Source organism: Sinocyclocheilus grahami, unplaced genomic scaffold (genome assembly GCF_001515645.1).
Source record: "Sinocyclocheilus grahami isolate Dianchi unplaced genomic scaffold, SAMN03320097.WGS_v1.1 scaffold259.1, whole genome shotgun sequence".
Taxonomy (NCBI): domain Eukaryota; kingdom Metazoa; phylum Chordata; class Actinopteri; order Cypriniformes; family Cyprinidae; genus Sinocyclocheilus; species Sinocyclocheilus grahami.
The window spans coordinates 525,808-539,036 of NW_015505438.1; the positions used below are offsets into that span (position 1 = coordinate 525,808).

The 13,229-nt window shown below is 34.8% G+C and overlaps 1 protein-coding gene across 1 annotated transcript in view; it reads right to left on the reverse strand.

Annotated features, from left to right (window-relative positions):
* LOC107599021 (phosphatidylinositol 4-phosphate 5-kinase type-1 beta-like) overlaps positions 1 to 13,229 on the reverse strand; it is a 46,789-nt gene that overhangs the window by 9,681 nt on the left and 23,879 nt on the right. Inside the window, exons 6-8 of the mRNA XM_016290509.1 lie at positions 11,348 to 11,500; positions 9,254 to 9,301; positions 124 to 317 (exon numbers count right to left, since the gene is read on the reverse strand). Of these exons, the coding sequence (XP_016145995.1) occupies positions 124 to 317; positions 9,254 to 9,301; positions 11,348 to 11,500 (395 nt within the window). The remainder of the gene's footprint in view (positions 1 to 123; positions 318 to 9,253; positions 9,302 to 11,347; positions 11,501 to 13,229) is intronic.

Consider the following 13,229-nt stretch of genomic DNA (forward strand, 5'->3'; position numbering starts at 1 on the left):
AAAAAAAAAAAAAGAGATATACTGTATTTGCAACCAATGTGCATTAATCTGTGTATATAACTACACACACATTTTGAATATATACAAACAGGATAAACACTGGATTTAATATCAGGGACTCACGTGTCGTCGGTAGTCAACGCCTCGGCTGCCTTGCCGTCTCCCTGAATAGACTCCATGGCAGTGGAATAAAGAACTTTCTGTCCCACGGTCCTCTTCCCGTCCACAATGTTGACGTCTCCTTCTCTGTGACTCTGGTCCAGAACGTGCACCCCCAACAGCAGACTGTAGTCCATGATCTTAAAACTCTCCAGAACCTGTGTGACATACAAACACAACATTTAATCTCACACACAATATTACAAGGACCACAGCCAAAATCCTCCTGATTAATGTGCCTTGTCTTTGGCCACTGTGCTGTTGCTATTTTTTCTCTTTGTCAGTATGTTAACCCTCATTCTGCAAAACTCATGTTTGCTATGTTACTGTTTAAGGGCGCAGGGTTGCTACAGGATACCAAACAAATATCTATATAGTTTTTATTAATTTTATTTCAGTTTTAGTTTTTTATTCTTATTTTGTTTTATTTTATTGTAAAGTTTATTTTATTTTATTAGTAACAAACTTTTTTTATGGTTTTAGTTTTAGTTAACTTTAATAAAAAGTGAACACCCACTTGCACAGCTCTAAGCTTCTCTATTTTGCAGCATTGTTCATTAGCGTAATACACAATTTCAGTAACATAACAGAAAAAGCAGTAATGATGAAACAAAAAAGCCAGTTTCCACAGATATCTGAGGTTTTATATCTAGGGAGTCATGCACCAAATCTGATGGCAATGATCAAAAAGCTCAGAGAGTCTCTTCAAAATGAAATCCTGAATGAACTAACAGTAAGAACACTGCAAAAAAAGATTTTCTTGTTTTTCTGCACAAATATCTCAACACTAAATAAATCTTAAATCAATATGCATTTACTTGAAAAGCAAAATGACTTAAGAAATAAAAAATTAGGGCAAAATTAAATGAGTTTATGCTTTAAAAAAATCTGTTAGATAATAATCAAGATAAATAATCTTGTTTTCCTTTGAGTTAAGTTTATTTTTCTTACCTCATTGAAATAGTTTGCCGTTTTAAGCACAAGCTCACTTAATTTGAATGATTTTTTCAAAAAACAAGACTTAATATCTTGAGTCATTTTGCTTCTCAAGTAAGTGTATCTTAATTTAAGAGTTTTTAGACATTAGTCATAAAAAACAAGACAAAATAAGTACAAAAAACAAAAAGGCGAAAGTGAGTAAAGTCTGCACAGCATCTTCATAAATGAGTCAAAAGGAAAAGCGATTTGTTTATCAGTGGTAAGAAACTATAAACAGGCTTTAAACAGACATTAGTCATCAACAAGTCACCAGACAAAAGATCTCAGCAATGATTACTTGTTAAAAATACCCAAGGAACCAACCATAGAGTACATACTGTAGATGTGCGCTTCTAGCTGTTAGTGTTATAGTAATACTATATATCTACATACTTTCCAGGCCTGCACAACATTTACTTCTGGCTTTAAATGAAACATACTCAAAACAATCAGGTAAAAGCTGTAGCCGTGAACCAGTAAATGTCACTTTTGCATGAAGCTCTTGTTCCCCTCATACCCTTCATATTCAAATGAATAATATTTGAATAGGGACACACAACATCCTTGTTTTGCATCCCGTCAGGAGCGTCTAAAAGGCTCCAAATGGGCCCTCAACTTGGTCACAGTAATACCCAACAATGGCGGCAGTGGAAGGCAACACCGCTTGTTTGGCACATGAAGTCATTGGGTCAAAGGTTGACCTGTTGTTGAAAGGAATTTACACCTTTTTTAGGGTGGAGTAACAGATTAACATTTTGCTCTGGGAAGGAGTGGGTTTGAATATATGTGACCCTGGAGCACAAAAGCAGTCTTAAGTCACTGGGGTATATTTGTAGCAATAGCCAAAAATACATTGTATGGGTCACAATTATCGATTTTTATTTTATGCCAAAAATGATTAGGATATTAAGTAAAGATCATGTTCCATGAAGATATTTTGTAAATTTCCTACCGTAAATATATCAAAACTTAATTTTTGATTAGTAATGTGCATTGCTAAGAACTTCATTTGGACAACTTTAAAGGTGATTTTCTCAGTATTTTGATTTTTTTGCACCCTCAGATTCCAGATATTCAAATAGTTGTATCTCGGCCAAATATTGTCATATTTATTGTCAAACAATTAACCCTTATAATTGGTTTTGTGGTCCAGGGTCACATTTACTCCTTTTTATGAAAGCCTAAATAGGCCTGAGCACTAAAAAGTGTGCATTTTTAAAAACTAGTTTTACTACATATTTCCATTGTGAAAAACACTCATTAATAAGAGGAAGCTCATTGAAACATTTTTCACTCTTCAAAGATTTATAATTGAACTTGAGATTATTGGAGTAGGACACTAATTCAGCCTTTCTGCTTCAAAATGTCATGTTCAATTCAACATGTTGTAATTCTTTGTGAAATTTACTAGCAATTTCAGAGTGAAGAGTGTTTGTACATCGATTGTTTTTCAGTGTTTACATTAGGTTTTAGACTGAATACGTGTTGTTGACGTGCAACTGCGAATGATCGTATCCTCAAATATTTTTATTTGTCTAAAATCAGAACGTTGCAGACATTCAAAACAAGCCGTTTGGCCTTTTTGAACTGGAGAGGAAGTTTTGAGTTATGAAAGTTGCAGTATGTTTTCATAGTACATCAAGCTTGTTTGATTCCTCATGAGCCCTTAACAAAATATAACAAGTACAAATATGGGCTAAATATTACAAGTGGTTCAGTGCGCTAAAACAAAAGGAAACAAATGTGTTACGTGAAAGCTCTTCCTGTTTTGAGATACTTATGTAAAGTATTTTTCCATTTTCCACAGAAAACATCCTGGGCTTCAGGGCAGCAGTCCACAATGGCTTGCTGTTACACCACTATTAAAACCACCTGTTTTGCAGCTTGGTTTGCAGCCATCAGTTGAGTCAGCTCAAACGAGACCAGTCACTGGTCATTAACATCAGGTGAAGAGTTCAGTGAAAATATTGTATGCAAACATGAGGTATGTGACCTCCCGTGACCCGATAAAAACATTTCATTAGGGTTTATTTTCTCATTAGGTTTTATTATTGTTTGTGCACTTGACATTTCAAAAATAAAATAAATTTTTATTGCACATAGAAAATACATTAGCAGTGCCTGTATTTAATAGGCGTTTAATCTAAACATTTTTAAAGGCATTTTTTCTTTTTTGACTCTTTTAAGACAGAAATCTTCCTATAAACTTACAAGAACCAACTTTTCAAGAAGTTTCTATGTAATAAATATATGACACAATGATTATTTGCATTCACTTCCTGGTTAGTTGTGAATACATTGGCAAAATCCATGTTCATACATGGTGTTTACTCTTTAAGGGCAGCTTGTTGGGGAAAAAGGTTCAATCAAAATAATAATAATAATAATAATAATAATAATAAATGACATTTTAATAATAATAATTATCATTATATATAATTTGTATTATATATATATACACACACACACACATATATATTAGTGCCGTCAAATGATTAATCGCATCCAAAATAAATGTTTTTGTTTGCATAATATATATATATGTGTTATGTGTATATTTATTATGTATATATAAACACACACATACAGTATATGTTTTAAAAATATTGACATGTCTATATTTATATTCATATAATTTATATTATATGTAATTATATTTAATATGTAAACACAACATAGTTTTCTGAAATATATACATTCATGTTTGTGTATTTATATATACATAATAAATATATAGAGTACACATACATATATTATGTAAAAAAAAAAAAGCACAATTTTTTTTGGATGCGATTAATCGTTTGACAGCACAAATATATATATATATATATATATATATAAACTGAATCGTTCCTCAAGGGGCGATACATGTCAATTAGGCATTTGCTCACACAAGACTAAAATCAAACCTAAATATTTGTTTAGTTTTGAATATGAAAAAAATAAAGAGCCATAACTGCCACAGACACTGAGGATGACATCCTGCAAAACAACAACATATAGATAGAGATATGTGCCAAAAATATCAAAATACACTCTTCTTCTTGTAAGCGGAAAGAAGTTGCTGGAACACAATTTCCGAGCTCTCCAAAAAGACCTGCGTCATTATTTTTCATGTGTCAGATACGGTGACAAAAGCGTTCTTTATTGTCAAAATCAGGTCATTAAAATGAATGCTTACTCATTTCCGTTCAGCTCAGAGAAGACATTTACATCAAGAGTGAAGATAAATGCTGGCGACATGCATTATCGAAATCCCATAAGTGCTTGGAGACGAGTCACATAGAAACCGTTCAAGCGCTTGTTCTTGATTCTTATAGATTTGGTTCTATTGTGCTCTGCAGTTGAAGCCCAGGGTGTGTTGCTTACTCAGGAGAAACTTTCTGCTTAGAGTTCATTTCATTTTCTGCACAGGACGTAGCCAGAAGGAAAAGCTAACAATAAAATCTTACAGCACTCATTGGAATGTGTTTGGACTGCAGTTTGCGTTTCCTTGCATCAAGAACATAGTGTAAAAAGATGACAGAAAAGAACTTCTTTTCAACAATTTCAATCCATAAAAGACTATGTTCTTCTCAAATGCTGAAGTTGGATGGCAGGGTGGGCTACAGCGGGCCGAATGTCCCCAAGTATGGTCATTATTGTGTGAAACTCGAGTTCTCATTTTTCCCTCGGCCCTCTTGTGACTCGCATTACGGCTGATCCTTTTAGTTCAGCGCTCACAGGGGCTGGCCGGTCGGTACATACTTCAGGTGCCAAAAAAGACAAACTCTCAGACTGTTACATATAGGGAACATTTTGTCTCGAATCGCTTTTAATAACAGGTCATGTCTGGAATGCCATCGCAATGGCACCGTTGTAGAGCTTGTTTGTTGGTAAACAAATGAACAGTAAGAAAGTCAAGTGCCAAGTCTGCTGAAGAATTCGAGAAGCACAAGGTGACCACAGAGGGCCGATTACCTAATGCAGCATTGGGACACTTCAACATCATGCCACAATCATTTGGGTAATTCAGTTACTGGGTTGTTTACTTGCAGCTTGATTTTGGAGGAACTTACAAAGTAAAAGAAAACATGTCAGGGGTGGCATTTGTCCTTGAAAAACACTGCAGTGCACAAATAGGAAACAAAAATGAGATCATTTTAATAGAAATAGTTTTTCCTGGACAGCATTGGGAGGGGCGAATACAGAAAAAGAAAAACAAATGAAGGCTTAAAAAGGATAGTTCACCCAAAAATTCAAGTTCTGTCATTATTTACTCGTTGTTTCTAACCTGTATTACATTCTGTTTTGAAAAATGTTTCAACTGTTTGTGTCCATGCAATGAAAGTCAACAGGGTCCAAAACAAACCACATTTTCCAAAATAATTTCTAATGTGCTCCACAGAAGAAAGTAAAATGAGAATAAAACTTTAATTTTGAGGTGAATTGGTCCTTTAAGTATCGTTTTTTTTTTTTTACCAAATTGTACTTTGATTTGACAGTCAAATATCAAGGATTTACGGTGGCCGAGAAGTGCAGAACAAATCACAATTATGAAAACAAAATAACAAATTACAAATGCAAATGCAAGTCTAAAAAACTAAATAACAATTCAGAAAGCACAACAACAAGTCAGAAAACACAATGACAAATTCAAAAACAAATTAACAAGTCAGAAAACACAACGACAAATCAGACAAACCGGAAGAGGTAGGTATAGTTTGAGACAGCGCCATTGGTTTGGGATTACTCACCACTGACTGGACGAGACATCTGTCAATCAACGTATACAGGAAGAACCAGCTGAAGAACAGCAGAGTCGTGGTAGAACATTCGGAGATGGTATTAAAGTAGCTCAGTTTAATTGTATTGAATGAATTGCCCTTACTATGGAATAAAAAATACGGAGTGTTTATTTATATTTAGTTAAAATCGCCTGTAAATCATCAGCTCCAGCGGCGCAGATGGATAAGTGAGTGTTGTTGGTTTTTTGATGTGATCGACCCGGGTTCGATCCCACCTTTTGCCGAACTTTTTTTTCTCCCTTTTCAAATCTCGTATCACATCGTAAAGGCATTTATTTTCAATAAAAATTAAGGAAATAATCAAAAAGTTGAAAATAAAGTATTGGGTAGGGTTAGGGAGGGCTTTATTGTACCAATATGGTGGCATCCATTTAATAATTTTAATTGAAATGATCATTTACACTCAATACGTTATTATTGCATACTGTTTTATAATGTACTACAATACTGAAGTGCAGATAATTGCCACTATTTGCAACAAGTAGTATACTTGATAGTAGAAATCCTGCTATTTTAACATAGTGTAAATAGGTATTTGCACTTAGTAAAGTATATTAAAAAATTGCATATTGCTAAAAATACTGCTATTTTCACAGTTTAAATAGAATCCATTGCTAATACGAGATTTGAAAAGGGAGGGAAAAAAAGTTCGGCAAAAGGTGGGATCGAACCCGGGTCGATCGCGTCAAAAAGTCAATGACACGCACTTATCCATCTATGCCACTGGAGCTGTTTCACAAACACTTTTTACTAAATGTAAATATACACCCCGTATTTTTATTCCATAGTAAGGGCAATTCATACAATACATTTAAACTGAGCTACTTTAATACCATCTCTGAACTTTCTACCACGACTCTGCTGTTCTTCGGCTGGTTCTTCCTGTATACGTTGATTGACAGATGTCTCGTCCAGTCAGCGGTGAGTAATCCCAAACCAATGGCGCTGTCTCAAACTATACCTACCTCTTCCGGTTTGTCTGATTTGTCGTTGTGTTTTCTGACTTGTTAATTTGTTTTCGAATTTGTCATTGTGTTTTCTGACTTGTTATAATGTTTTCTGAATTGTTGTTGTGTTTTCTGAATTGTTATTTTGTTTTTTAGACTTGCATTTGCGTTTGTAATTTGTTATTTTGTTTTCAGAATTGTGATTTGTTCTGCACTTCTCGGCCACCGTAAGGATTTCAGTATGAATCAGTAGGCTATCGCTCAAACGTTTGGGGTCAGTAAGATTTTTTAAAATGTTTTTTTAAAGTCTCTTATACACACCAAGGCAGCATTTATTTGATAAACAATACAGTAGTAAAATAGTAATCTTGTGAAATAATATTACAATTTAAAATACTACTGTAAATATTTTTGTAATTTACATGAAATGTAATTTATTTCTGTGATGCGAAGCTGAATTTTCAGCAGCATTACGCCAGTCTTCAGTGTCACATGATCCTTCAGAAATCATTCTGATTTGCTGCTCAAGAAACATTTCTTATTATCATCGATGTTGAAAACAGTTGCGCTGCTTAATATTTTTGTGGAAACCATGACGCAGTTTATCCAAGATTCTAAAAGAACTGCATTAATTTGATATATAAATCTTTTGTTACATTACATAACAAAAAAATGTCTCTTACGGTCACATTTGATCCATTTATGCACCTTTTCTGAATAAATGCATCAATTAATGTCTTACAAAAAATATTACGGAGCTTAAATTTTGAACGGCACTGTATCTGAGTTATTCTAACTACATTAATTTTAGAGGTGGTGTTTATTCAACCACCCAACAAAATCTTCGGAACACAATTTAAAATATTTTTGATGAAATCTGAGGGGTCTCATGACGCAGTTTATCCAAGATTCTAAAAGAACTGCATTAATTTGATATATAAATCTTTTGTTACATTACATAACAAAAAAAATGTCTCTTACGGTCACATTTGATCCATTTATGCACCTTTTCTGAATAAATGCATCAATTAATGTCTTACAAAAAATATTACGGATCTTAAATTTTGAACGGCACTGTATCTGAGTTATTCTAACTACATTAATTTTAGAGGTGGTGTTTATTCAACCACCCAACAAAATCTTCGGAACACAATTTAAAATATTTTTGATGAAATCTGAGGGGTCTCATGACGCGAGCGTGTGGCGGCGCCGGCGCTGACCCAGATCCGGCATGATGACGTCATTACGCCGGATTTGGGTCAGCGCTGCCACACGCTCACGTCATGATACTGTCGTGAACGCACGTCCAAAGTGACACAGTAGAGACGAAAATGTGGAATAAAGTCGTTATTTTTGTTTTCTTTAAAGTCTTCTTTTTTGTTTTCTTTAGCAGTAGAGACGGAAATGTGGAATAAAATCTTTATTTTTGTTTTCTTTGCGCAAAAAAGTATTCTCGTAGCTTCGTAACTTTACAGTTGAACCACTGATGTCACACGGACTACTTTGTCAATCATCTTGGTACTTTTCTGGACATTGAACGTGGTAGTTACCTTGCTGTCTATGGGAGGGTCAGAGAGCCCTCAGATTTCATCAAAAATATCTTAAAGGTGCTGTATGTAAGTTTTTGACTCTACTAAAGCATAATACCATAATATGTTTGCAGATATTTAAGAAACATGCTAAGTTAACGTACTTGTTTATCTGGAAAACAATGCTACAGTCAGTTATTCTCCTTTGAAAATGTGCGTTCCGGGCCGGAATGTCAATCTCTGTTTTGGTTTGTGAAACCTGCCCACTGCCAGTTTACCCAATTATATTTCGGGACCCCGGGTTGCCAATTGGAGGAAAACACAGCGTATTTCATTTCATTCATCATCAAGTGCGCTCGTTCCTGTTGGTGTCGTCAATCTGGCAACCTGCGTGTGCGTCAAGTCTGAGGAGGAGTGGCCGGGTGAAATAACCCTCTCCAATATTTTGAATTTGGACTGTGATACCTAGGTCAACCACTCGGCGTCAATCCTACATACAGCACCTTTAAATTGTGTTCCGAAGATGAACGAAGGTCTTACGGGTTTGGAACAACACGAGGGTGAGTAATTAATGACCGAATTTTAATTTTTGTGTGAACTAACCCTTTAACAACCACACAGCAATGCCATTACAATCACCTACAACACCTATGGCTTCCTTGGAGAACAAACGAATGCTGCTAATCTGTGGTTGCCAAACACCGTCAGATCATGTAGGGGAGACATTATCAGCCAAGTCCCAATATTTAAGCAGTAATGAAAACTGTCTAGGAGGGAAAATACCATCTGATTGTTTACAAACCATTTCGTAGAAGAAAAAACCCGAAATCATCTGAAATACAACAATATTTACCAGACCATGTCGACAGCCTGATCTGCTGAAATAGAAAGGAATGCCAGACTGGCTTTATGCGGTTTGTTTCCCAGCTAAACGGAGAGGTCTGCCACTCAGCACATTTTGAATCTGTTGATAAGCTACTGTGGAGCTGAAGACTATCATGAACTTGTTTTCCATGAAACCGCGGCATCCTCCCGGGTGCTTGTGCATGAGGATGAGACTAAAACATCTTTACTGTTGATTAGAGGAACAAAAGATTCTAAGTGGTTCCAAAAATTTCTATTGAATCTTGGGAAATCTAAGCGCCATTTTAGAAAGCCACTTTTACTTATTAAAACACAAAACATGATAACAGATGCATATCAAATGCAGCCTTTCTATTATGTTACACTCAAAATGACAAGCATAGCTGGCGGTTTTGTGGTTCTGTTCCATTCTGCATCATACTTAATATAATTGTATCACTTGACCTTCTCCAATTCTATTTACACTGATGCTGTTGATTTTCTTGTCACGCTTAGAAACGTACTGTCTTGTAATGTAAGAATGATCCTCAAGCACTTTAGTTAGCTGATGGTTATCTTGAGGTCTATCTGTGGTGTTTTAAGGTGTTTAATACATGTTTTTATCTCATGAGGGTTCATGTAATGAGTGTTTTTGTGATGTTGTCAACAGTTTAAGACAACGGGCAATTAGTTCTGCTAATTGTACACTGCTGTTCAAATGTTTGGGGTTGGTAAGATTTTTTATGTCTTAGACAGAAGTCTCTTATGCTCACCAAAGCAGTAAAGGAAAAATGAATACAATTTAAAATAAATTTTAATATGTTTTCAAATGTAATTTATTTCTGTGATGTGAATTTGAATTTTCAGCATCATTACTCCAGTCTTCAGTGTCACATGCTCCTTCAGAAATCATTCTAATATGCTGTGATGCATTTTATATTCACCAGGATTTTTGGGATGAATTGAAAGTTCAAAAGAACATTTATTTGAAATATAATTTTTTGTAATATAACAAATATCTTTACTGTCACTTTTGATTAATTCAATGTGCCTTTGCTGCAAAGTGTTCATTTCTTAAAAAATAAATACATAAATAAAACTTTTGAACAGTAGTTTACACTGCTTACTGAAATGTTAATGAGACAGAGCTCGTGTAAATCTTTTTAGAACAAAAACAGAAAGAATTGTTCAAATGATAGCAGATTTTAAGAAATAGCATTGTTTGTTCTGCAAACATAATACTTTCTTCCATGTTAATGTTTATAGTCAACTGTGAGTCATACTGTGACTCTTTGACGCTATCAAAACACTGTTGTTCATGTGAACATCCCGACCAGCCTAACAACACTAATAAAATGTTCAACCAATGACAGACAGTTCTGGAAAGCTTTTTGGTTTCATACTTCACCTTTCATTTTGATCTATAACAGCAAGTCAGACTGCTGAGTTTGTACATAAACAATCTTTTCAAGTTATGTAACAGAAAAATCAGGTTGGTTAGTCAGTTATTCATGACTATTAGCAATAATGTTTACATATAATACTGAACTGGAATGGTTGGAAAAAGAGACACAGAGGACATATATATGACCTCTCTATAAACAATAGTCCTCTATGTCAGTAAGAAACCTAAATATATGTACATAACACTTACATTAAGCAATGAAAAATAAGTGTATAAATATGAGGCGTTTTACATTGAGATTAATATATAATGCACTGTGACAGTGACACAATGGCCTACCCTGGTTTCTACAAATATACATGCAAAAACTTTTAAATATTAAAAAAAATAATCCTATTTAAAAAAATAATAATTATATATAATTATTGTATTTTGCTTTAAATAAAAAGGATATAAAATACACTTTAGGCTGGTTAGAAATAGTTGTGGCTCATTTAATCCACAACAAGTAGCTTCACAATAGTGAAGCTGATGAGAAAGGGTAACTTGAAATCAACAGCCATTTGAAAACACCAGTAGTAACCCTCTAAAATAGAATAGATGAGGGAGAACAGAACAATCTATACTACTGAGTCACAGTGTTTTACTCAGCTTTCTTCACGGAGGAGATGAATGAGTCTGTACTCTACTGAGACTTACCATGTAGTATCCTGGAAGCAGTTTTTGCAGGAACTCTGCCTCCTTGTGCTGGACGGTTTTGATGATGAATTCATCATCGCTGGTCAGGTAGAAGAGCGAGCTGCTGGCGCCCGGATTAGACAACTCAATAAGGGGCTCTTTACAAATGGCATACTGCAGGATTACAACAAAAACAATCCATTAAAACAGTCTTTAAATAGAGCACAACAGTATGGGCTCAGAAGTCAAATTAAATTAAAATACAATCAGATTTTAAAAAATCAAAAGGAAATAATATATATATATACACACATACATATATATAGTATATACAGTGGGGAAAAAAAGTATTTAGTCAGCCACCAACTGTGCAAGTTCTCCCACTTAAAAAGATGAGAGAGGCCTGTAATTTTCATTAGACATGACTTATAAAACATCACCAAACTGACTGGCTGCAGTATACTGAATGTGTTTTCTAAAAACAGTTTGCCTTACACACTGTAAAATCGGATTATTACTCCCTGTAAGTCCCATGGTTTAATTGGGGTTGCATAAAACCCCCTAACATTATGAGGTCTTAAAGCAAACATTTCTACTGAGTTTTCTGGCGGGGTTCCCTGAGGAGGCTGGGACGCAGCAGCAGCATGAGGACAGTGTTGAACCGAAGCCAGACACTCATATTCAAGGCCTGCCAAATGAAAGTCAACAGTCACGTTGTACTTCCAGCCCAAACACATGGACATTTGCATTTGGACTGCATGTCATCCTGCGTGCATGGGGCTTTTTAATTAGCTTGCGCTTCCTCTGCCCTATCTACATAATTATACAAATGTATACAACAAAATCAGAAGAGCATGAAATATAACTTTCTTTCATCTTAGCCTGAGCATTATCTGCTGAGTTTTAGACCTCAATCCTACTTCATACAGACATTTGAATGTCTAGTGCCCAGTTACAGTACAAAACATCCTTCCTTGTACTAAAGAACTTAAAGGAATAGTTCACCAAAAAATACAAATTTGCAGAAAATTTACTCACCCTCAGGCCATCCAAAAAAGTCCATGCCCTGTTGCCCTATCACACCTAAATCCACAACATATTTGTTTAGAACTTTTGTTTTGGACTTTTTTGAAATTTGATCTGTGCATATTTCTCCCCTGATTCAGACTAGATGACTTTTTCACTGGAGAAAGCAATATTATGGATCGAGGACAATATATTTTGGCCAGAAGTGATGGTTTGAAGGTATAAATGCCTTGATGGATTTGGTTCTTCTCACTTTTCACTTCACAAGACATTAATTGATGGACTGGAATCTTACTTTTTAAGATTACTTGTGGATTATTGTGAGCTTTTTGGACTCTCATTCTGACGGCACCCATTCACTGCAGAGGATCAATAGGTGAGCAATTGATGTGATGCTAAATTTCTCCAAACCTGTTCTGATGAAGAAACAAACTCATCTACATTTTGGATGGCAAATTTTCATTTTTGAGTGAACTATTCCTTTATCATGTACGAATGAATGATGAACGAATATCATGTTGACCGTTTAATCAGATTGCCGAAATGTAAGATAATTTTTACACACAAAATTTGATAAAAAAATGCATAAATAACTGTATTTGGGAAATACTAGAACACCACCCACTGAAATAAACATTAAATGTAGCGAGACTACTGACAAAGTTGAACAAAATTACTGTATTTACTGTATTCTATCAAATAAATGCAGCCTTAGTGAGCAAAAGAGACTTATTTCAAAACAATAAAAAAAATTTTTTAACAACCTCAATCTTTTGAATGGTAGTATATGTTCCCTGAGAACAGAAAACATTTACCATGTTTTACCTCTTGAGCTATAAGAACTCCGAACTTAAATAGATATACTGCTACTGTGCGC